This window comes from Pantherophis guttatus, chromosome 18, assembly GCF_059756535.1.
Source record: "Pantherophis guttatus breed Tessera chromosome 18, ASM5975653v1, whole genome shotgun sequence".
Taxonomy (NCBI): Eukaryota; Metazoa; Chordata; class Lepidosauria; order Squamata; family Colubridae; genus Pantherophis; species Pantherophis guttatus.
Window position 1 is genome coordinate 3,234,812 of NC_142080.1, and position 9,227 is coordinate 3,244,038.

Here is a 9,227-nt window from a genome sequence, read left to right on the forward strand (position 1 = left end):
AGGAAGGAAAGAAGGAAGGAAGGAAGGAAGGAAGGAAGGAAGGAAGGAAGGAAGGAAGGAAGGAAGGAAGGAATAGCAATAGCACTTAGACTTATATATCGCTTTCACAGCCCTCCCTAAGCGGTTTACGGAGTCAGCCTCTTGCCCCCAACAATCTGGGTCCTCGTTTAACCGACCTCGGAAGGACAGAAGGCTGAGTCAACCTTGAGCCTGGTGATATTCAAACTGCCAAATTGCAAGCAGCTGGAAATCGGCAGAAGTAGCTTGCAGTTCTGCATTCTAACCACTGTGCCACCGCGGCTCCATTGATGGCCAAATTCCTCTGGCCAGGAAGGAAGTTGGCTCGGTTTGGAGTCCCACCTCCCCTTGTCCAGTCGTGTCCAGCTCTAGAGGGCCGAGGAAGCCATCATTGTCCGAAGAAATTTTCCACGGTCATGCGGCCATCATGGCTATACGCCAAAAGCACACAGAACACACCTACTTTCCCACCCAAGTGGTACCTATTTATCTGCTCGCATTTGCATGCTTTCGGACTGCTAGGTGCGCAGGAGCTGAGGCAAGGAACGGGAGCTCTCCGCTTCGCACAGCGCCCGGGTCTCAAACCCAGGCTGTCAGCTTTCCAGCTGACAGGCTCAGCATCCTTGATAAGTTCATGCAAAATAGGTCGATCAGGGTTTATCGGTTGTGAAGACTGCACGTTACGTCCCCGATTCGGGCCGTGTCGTTCCAGACACCAGTTAAGTGGGAACGATGTACTGGGTGAAGTGTCCGCCTTGAGCATCCCCAGTGGGCGAAATCGAACACCAAATTAAAAGGGTTTTGCTCCGAGACCACAGGGCAATGCCAAACTTGTATATCACAGTTTGTTAGACCATAGAATGATGGTCTATCTGAGGTTAAGGGGCTTCCTGTAGGCCGAGTTCAGACAACCCACTCCCTCACGGACTACAGGTAGTCCTCAACTTACGTCCATTCATTTAATGACCGTTTGAAATCTCGACGGTGCTGAAAAAAGTGACATATCCTCAGACTTACGACCATGGGAGCATCCCCATGTTCATGTGATCAAAATTAGAGCCCTGGGTAACCAGATATGTTTACAACAGTTGTAAGGTTTTAGGATTATGTGGTCAGCCTTCACAGCCGGGTTCCAACAAGCAAAATCCATGGAGGAAGCTGGATTCACTTAGCGATGGACCCAGTTCCCAGTTGTGGTCGTAGGTTGAGGATTACCCGTAATTGACTCCATTTAGGCTTCGATGTGCAACCTGGGGCTCGTCGATGTGTGGTGCAAACCTTCAAAATGCAATCGATTGCATAAACTGGGATTAAGTTCTTTGGCAGTTTAGCAGCTCAACTAAGCAGGAGAATATGGCTTTTGTCCACCAGGGGGAGCCCTCAACCAAGCTATCTTTTAGGCTTCTGCGGCCTAGCTTTTCTCCAGTCCTCAACCTTTGGCAATACGGATTTGTCATAAATGTGAATTTTATTTCTTCCTCCTCTCACAAAAACATTTGCAATTGGGGTGTGTGTGACTTTTTAAGGGACCCGAGAGTCCTGCCTCCCACCTTTTGGGCTTCATTTAACAACTGCAATGATTCATTTAACAACCACAGCAAGAAAGGTCGTAAAAACAGGCCCAAACCACTGACTCGCTTAGCAACAGAAATTCGGCTCCCAGCGGAGGTCGTAAATTGAGGCCTGCCTGCAGATGGCATCCCAAAAAATCCAGTTTCGAAGCAGTGGCAAAATTCAGCGCTGTTGCCAATCTCTCATTTCTCTTCCCCACAGCCCTGCGAGGTAGGTCAGGCTGCCCACCTCGTGCCTGACCGTGTATTTTTGAATGACGTACAGGCAGTCCTCGACTTACGGCCACAACTGAGCCCCAAGCTGCTAAGAGTTTTGCGCCATTTTGCGACCTTCCTTGCCGCGGTGGTTAAGTGAGTCACACGGTTGTGAAGTGAATCCGGCTTTCCCATTGAACTTGGCTTGTCCAAAGGACATCACACGACACACACACACACACTGAGGACACTGCGACCGTCATAACTACGAGTCCTTTTGCCAAGCGTCCGAATTTTGCTCACGTTAACTATGAGGATTGCAACGGTCACAAGTGTGGGGAAAAATGGCCCTTTTTCGGTGCTGTCGTCCCTTCGGACGGTCACTGAACAGACGGTCGGAAGGCGAGGACTTACCTGTGTTGTCAAATAAACTGTCAATCAGGGATCACACAACCCGGGGCACAAAAACCGAAGGAACCACCTACGGCAGTGACGGCTAACCTTTTTGCTGTCGCGTGCCAAAAGTGGGGGTCGTGCTGGGGGGGTGTCACGTGGGCGTGTGCCCAAACCCATAATTCAATGACCCCCATGCCCCACCACCCACACACATGCACGCGATGGCAAAAAGGTTAGTGGTGGGCCTGGTAAACTCGTTTTTCACTTTACCCAGGCTCCAGAGTCTTTCTTGGAGCCTGGGGAGGGCAAAAACAGCCTTCCTCACCTGCCGGAGGCTAGACAGCCCATTTCCCAACTTCCGGTGATTTTCTGCTTTTTTTTTTGGACTCTTCCCCCTCCCCCCCCCTCCCCAAGATTTCAAATCTCTGGTTTAAAAATCGAAGCTGGGAGGCAAAGAAGCCCCTTCCTCCATTTGCAGCTGAGTGCTATTGCCGAAAGCAGCTGCGGTTCGATTTTCTCTCCGTAATTACGCTCCGATCAAGCTGTGAGATTAAACATTTTACTCGAGATCGGAGTACCACCCCGCTCTTCGCCCCCCCTCCCCACCTCACTTTGCTTCTCCGGCTCTCGGCAAGGAAAAACTGCTCCGGATCAATTTGTTAATGGCTCACAAGACATCCAGAGGAGGAAATAAAAATAAAATGTGGGGTGGGGGGGAGAGGGGAGGGGTGCCAGGAGGTGGGGGGAGGGGGCCGACTGGATGGGGAATATTTGGGAGGTATCCAGTGTGTTAAGTCGGGGTGGGGGTGGGGAGAAGGTGTGAGGTCTCCAGGTTGGGCTAGGGGAGGATGGGAATGGGAGTTGGTGGAGAAGGAGAGAGGGAGAAACCGAGGGAAGGAGGGAAGGAAGGAACTGAGGAAAGAAGGGAGGAAGGAAGAAGGGAGGGAAGGAAGGAAGAAGAAAGGAGAAGGAGGAAGGAAGGAAGGAAGAAGAGAGGGAAAGGAGTTGGAGTGAGTGGAGAAGGAGGGAGGAAAGAAGGCACCGAGGAAAGGGAGGAAGGAAGTGGAGGAGGGAAGGAAGGAAGAAGAGAGGAGAAAGAAGGAGAGGGAGGGAAGAAGGAAGGAAGGAAGAAGAGAAGGGAGGGAGGGACAACAAAAGAAGGAAGGAAGGAAGGAAGGAAAGAAAGAAAGAAAGAAAGAAAGAAATGATTCTAGTCCTCATTGTTCAAAAGACTGAGGCTTAAAGAAGACGAGGTTCCCCCAAATTTGCCCACTGATCCATCCCACCTCATTTAACCTGCCTGGTTCCTGCCCCCCCCCAACAAGAATCTCTCAGCCGATCTGGGGATTAAATCTTCTTCCTACCAAGCCAGGATACGGTGAAACAGGTCAGAGATGGCCGACACCAATTCCGTCCTTGCCTGTTGTTGTTATTTTCCAGCCACTCCGACGCACAATCACCGCCGGTCCTGCCTGCGGATGAAAGTCTTCGTCTGCTGCCGTTCCCGTGAGTGACCGCTTCCTTTCTCCATTTCCACCCCCCCCACCCCTCCCGTACCGAAAGCGTTCGAGATCTGTACTACGGAATTCGCACCGCCCTTGAGAAATTCCGGTCCTTTCCCAAACCAAGCCGCTAGTCCTCATGAAGGGCTGAGATTTCTTTTCTTCCCCGCCCTCCTCGGTGATTACAAGGCGGCCCCCTCTGACCCTCGATACCCACCTAGGAAAAGTAATTTAATCTTTGCGAAAAACTTACTCCTTAAGTTTCGGATGCAAAATTTACATCGCCTATCGCTGAACTACCGTGCCCATTTGCATGAGCCTGTACTCGGGCCTTGGGGACAGGAGGGCAGCCAATATCTTGCTGGGGAAGGGTCCTTCTCATATCCCACCACCCCTGGAAGTAATGCCTTCCCCCCTCTCCTGCCCACAGCGTCGTTTTCTGGGGACAGAGCGGTACCAACTCTTCCGCCATTCACTATAGGGCCCGAAGTGAAGATTGAGGATCTGGGTGAGTGTCCACATACCTTTGCCCGGGAAAGTTGGGTGGAGGGGCTGGGACTACCCACCCTCAAAAAAAACATATCATCCTGCCTCTCTGCGAATTGGGTCTCTTGCTGGAAGAGGCTGAGGAATCTCCCAAATTTTGTTGGAGGCTCTCAGGTCGAGGACGACTCGCCGCAGCCACTCGCCGCGAGACAATTCAACGCTGTTTTAACAGAATAACAGAGTTGGAAGGGACCTTGGAGGTCTTCTAGTCTGACCCCCTGTGTCAGCAGGGGACCCTGCATAGTTTCAGACCAATGGTGGTCCAACCTCTTCTTAAAAAAACTCCGGTGTTGGAACAACCCCGCAATTTCTTTTAATCGTTTCATTCAGTGATTATCGGCGACCACGTTTTTGGTCGCAATCCTTCTGGATTGACTTTCTTTTATTCTTATTGTTATTGGCCATGGTTCTGTCGAAATTAATCTTAACTTTTGTATTTGTTGAATTGTCTCACGTTGTTCCACCATGACTTGGCCGTGGCGAGTTGTTCCCCCCCGTTTCGCTCGAGGGTTTTGCGCATCCTCGTCGCGATCACTTGTCCTATGCGGCGCGGTGTCGAGAAACAGCGTTTTGAGCAGGATTGACTGGGGGAAGAGGGCACACCCTATACTTCCACCTCTGATTTGTCCCCCCTACCACTTTTTAATCCTTTCTCCCTTTCTCTTTCTCTTCCCTCCCCCAAATACAGATCATTTTAACCCCGAGATGCCGAAACTGGAGAAGAGCATCAGCGGGACCAGTCCGAAGTGGGAACATTTGCCTTTAGCCCTGGTGGTGGCTTTCTTCCTTATGATTCTCCTGGCCTCCTAGCTTGTGTGGATTGAGAGGGGGAGGGGGCCCAGCAGTAGCCCCCTCCCCACATGGGCTCGGTTTCCTCCCCAAGGTCTCCTTGGCTGTTGATTGGCGGACAGAGAGAAAGAAACAAAAGTATATTCACCTGTGAAATTTCAGAGGGAGACACACTTGACATGGCTGGGTGGGAAGGTCGGGTGGCCGAAGAGAGCAGCGAGATTTTCGTGGGCATAACTCTCCTCCATCCGGATATCATGATCCCTGCTTCAGCGTCTTCTCCGCTTTCTACCAAACGCTGCGGAACGACCCTGCTTTAAAGGCAGGATCCAGAATTTAAAACACACACACACACATACACACACACACACACACAAATTGAGGGGGTGGGAGGGAGGTCTTCTTTTCTTTTCCCTTTTTTAAAAAAAAAAAAAGAAATTATCATTCTGCTATTCCTGAGCGCGGCGACTTTGTATCGCCGTCCTTGTATCCCTATCGTTGTCTCGTCTCGCCCGTACGAGCGGACAAACGGGCGGACGTACCGGCGAGATCGTCCTCGTAAAGGATTTTGGGAGGGTCAAGGACACGGACCATTTGTTAAGCCTGGCCATTTGGGGAAAGGTGGAAGAGGCGGCCAGGGAGTGAGTACCCCGCACTTGGAGAGGGGCATTGCGTCCCCACGGAGCTTTTGATGTCCGAGATTTTTGGGGAGTCCATGCTGTCGTCTCCCCGGTGCTCATCTCGAGCTCAACGGACACCCGATATTTTTGGGACGCGGGGGATCCTGTACATATCTCGTGTGTGTTCTGTACAGAGAGGCACCGTTATTATCTTGTGTCTATAGATTATATGAAATTGTTCTCGTAACGGGGTGGGGGTTGGCGCGGAACAGGCACCGGCCTGCCTGTTTAAGCCAGAGTCTTTTTTTTTTCTCTTTTTAGGGGGGGTGGTTGTGGGGCAGCTCTTCCTGTCTGTCTTCTGTGAAGACCAAACCTATGCAAGTGGCACAGTCACTTTTTTTTTTCTTTCGGGGGGGTGGGGGTGGGGCAGAGTTGGGGGAGGTGGGGGGGACAGGTCAGTAGTCAAAGGGCCGGCCAAATCCATGGGATGAAAAAAAAAAGAAAAAAAAGGCGATGATGATGATAATACGGGGCAAAAAAACCGAAGAAGATTTCTCTCTACGTGTACATGTGTTGGTTGGTTTTATGGCTTATTTTTATTTTATTTTGTTTTCTTCTTCATTTTTGGGTTTGGGATTTGATTTATTTTTTTATTTTTTATTTTTTTGGGTTTCTTTCCCCCTAAAAGAACTTTGGCTTGTGGTTTTCATATACTTCCTCTTAGTCTATTAAAAAAAAAAATTTAAATAAAAGGCGAAGAAAAGAGAAAAAAAAAAAAAAGACACGACGGAGTGGTCCCTTCCTTTATTTCCACCCTGGCGTCTTCGTTGGTTAGTTATAGATCAGTGTCGGCGAAAATTTTCGGCACCGAGTACCAAAACGGGAGCGCGCACGCATAGGAGTGCCGGAAACCGGAAGAGCAGTTCCCCAGCGCGCGCTGAACTTCCGGTTTCCGGCATGTGCATGCGCACCTGTCCCATGGTCTTCCGGTGACTGGCACGCATGCATGCGGAAAACCAGCTGTCCGGAGCACATGCCGGCGCGCAGCTTCCTGGCGCACAAGCTGCTCTTCCGGTTTCCAGCGCTCCCACATGCGCGAAGACCAGCTGGCTGTCGCGCCGGAACCCGGAAGAGCAACGGGCGTTGGCTGGCGTGCCCGGAGAGATGGCTCTGCGTGCCACTTCTGGCATGCGTGCCATAGGTTCGCCATCACGGTTATAGATCATTGGCTGATGGGGGTGGGGTTTGAGGATTTGGGGAGGGGGGAAAAACGGGGAGGAGGGCAGGCTTGTTTTCATCGATTAATATCTCATTTTCTCCTTCCTCTTCTTCTTCCTCTCCTTCCGGTTCCTTTTTTCCCTCTTTTTCTCCCTTTTTGTTTCCTTTCCCCTTTTCTTCTTCCTGTTCCTCTTTCTTTGCTTCCCTTTCTTGTTCCTCTTCCTCCTTCACTTCTTCCACATTCTTTCCTTCTTCCTCCCATTCCTCTCCTCTTTCATTCCTCCTCCTCTTCCTCCACCTTTTCTCCTCCTCCTCTGCCTTTCCTTCTTCCCCTTCCCTTCTTTCTTTCTTTCCCCTTCTTCTATTTTTCCTTTTCTATCTCTTCTTTTTCTTCTTGGTCTGATTCCTTCTTTCATTCCATCTTTCAATCCATCTTTCATTCCCTTCCGGGTGCGAAAATGGGGAGGAGGGTGGGTTTTTTTTTTTATCAATGAATATCTCATTCTCTTCTTTCCAATCCCCTTCCTTCTCTTCTTCCTCCTTTTCCGGTTCCTTCTCTCTCTCTTTTTCTCCTTTTCCTTTCTCCTTTCCTTCTTCCTCTTTTCTTCCCCTTCTTTTCATCCCTCTTCATCCTCCTTTTCCAGTTCCTCCTCTCTCTCTTTTTCTCCTTTTCCTTTCTCCTACTTCCTCTTTTCTTCCCCTTCTTCTCGTCCCTCTTCCTCCTCCTTTTCCGGTTCCTCCTCTCTCTTTTTTTCTCCTTTTCCTTTCTCCTTCTTCCTCTTTTCTTCCCCTTCCTCTCGTTCCTCTTTCTCCTCCTTTTCCGGTTCCTTCTCTCTCTTTTTTTTTCTCCTTTTCCTTTCTCCTTTTATTTATTAATTCAATTTATATGCCGCCTTTCTCCGGAGACTCAGGGCGGCTTCTTTCTTCTTTCCTTCTTCTTTCCTTCTTCCTCTTTTCTTCCCCTTCTTCTCGTCCCTCTTCCTCCTCCACTTCCTTCCTTCCCATTCCTCTCTCCCTCCTTTCATCCTTTCCCCTTCTTCTCGTTCCTCTTCCTCTCCTTCCCACTCTTTCTTTCCCCTCTGGTGTCCTCGGAAAGGGACAAAGCTCCATTTCTCCAGCCCAGAATGGATAAATCTTCCATATTAGGTCAAGAAATCCAAGTAGGTTGGCCACAAAAACGGGACCTGCACAACGTTGAATTATTCAACTCCGGACGGGGACATTTCGATCCGGATTTGTTTCGGTCCAGAGTTCAGGATGAAGGCCGAGTTAGTTTTCATCTCTGGATGGAAAAACGAACGAGCCGTTTAGCTGGTGTAATCCGATTAGGTCCCACGCGCTGAATAAATTTGCTTTTCTTTTTGGGAACAGAACAAAGTACAAGACAGACTTGGTAACAAGCGTTTTGATTCTCTGCGGCAGGAAAGGGTCTGAAAATCCCTGGTATGTCTGATTATTCACCGCTTCGTTGGAAGGAACGTGTCAAAACCCGACCACAAATTTATCTTTAAATTCCCTTTCTTTTCCTCCGTCCCCAATTCCATTGACAGCTAATCCTTGAGTTACAACAACCGTCTGCTTAATGACCGAGGTTACAACAGCACTGGAAAAAAAAGCACCTTAAACCTCTTTTTCATACTGTTGTAGCATCTCCTGATCCAAATTTGGACGCTCGGCAACTGCTCGTATTTATGACGGTCGCAGGGATCCCCTTCTTGCCACCTTTTGTCCTGAAAATTTTTAATTTTTAATTGTATTTTAAAATTATGGGTATTTTAAATTATGGGTATAAATTCAGCCAAATTTATTTAATTTATTTTATTCGATTTTAAATTTTGTATATTTATGTGTTTTATTTCATGGCTGTACACCGCCCTGAGTCCTTCGGGAGTAGGGCGGTATAGAAATTCAATAAATAAAAAATAAATAAAAAAATAAAAGCCAGGGGGGAGGGAGGGAAACCGGATTCGCTCAACGACCGCGCCGCTAACTGAACCACTGCGATGATTCGCTTAACCACGGTGGCACGAACGGTCGTAAAACGGGACGAAACTCACTTCGCGAATGGTCTCGCTTAAGCCGTGCACGTTTTGGCCTCCGTTGGGGCTTCGTAAATCCAGAAGCGCCTGTAAATTTTTGCTTTTCTCTTTCTGTTTTTTTTTTTTGCAGCTCTTTGTCATTCGGTTCTCTCTCCTTCTGGTTCTTTGCATTTTTTTTTTCATTTAGTTTTGTTTTATCTTATTCATCCAATTCGGAGCTCGCCCCACAAAGCACCGCAATTTTTCCACTTCAATTTTGAGGCATTGTGGATCCTCTCCTATTGTCCGTCCCTTCCACCGTCCCTTAATATCACCTCGCCCATTATCCACGCT

The 9,227-nt window shown here is 49.0% G+C and overlaps 1 protein-coding gene across 2 annotated transcripts in view; it reads left to right on the forward strand.

Moving 5' to 3' along the window:
* The window catches only part of EFNA3 (ephrin A3), a 43,433-nt gene extending 37,016 nt beyond the window's left edge, over positions 1-6,417 (forward strand). The window contains exons 3-5 of one of the 2 annotated variants that reach the window (XM_087881031.1): positions 3,621-3,686; positions 4,113-4,190; positions 4,917-6,417. In XM_087881031.1, the coding sequence (XP_087737157.1) occupies positions 3,621-3,686; positions 4,113-4,190; positions 4,917-5,038 (266 nt within the window). In that variant the 3' untranslated portion in view covers positions 5,039-6,417. The remainder of the gene's footprint in view (positions 1-3,620; positions 3,687-4,112; positions 4,191-4,916) is intronic. The other variant, XM_087881032.1, reaches the window with a different exon arrangement.
* Positions 6,418-9,227: the final 2,810 nt, after the last annotated feature.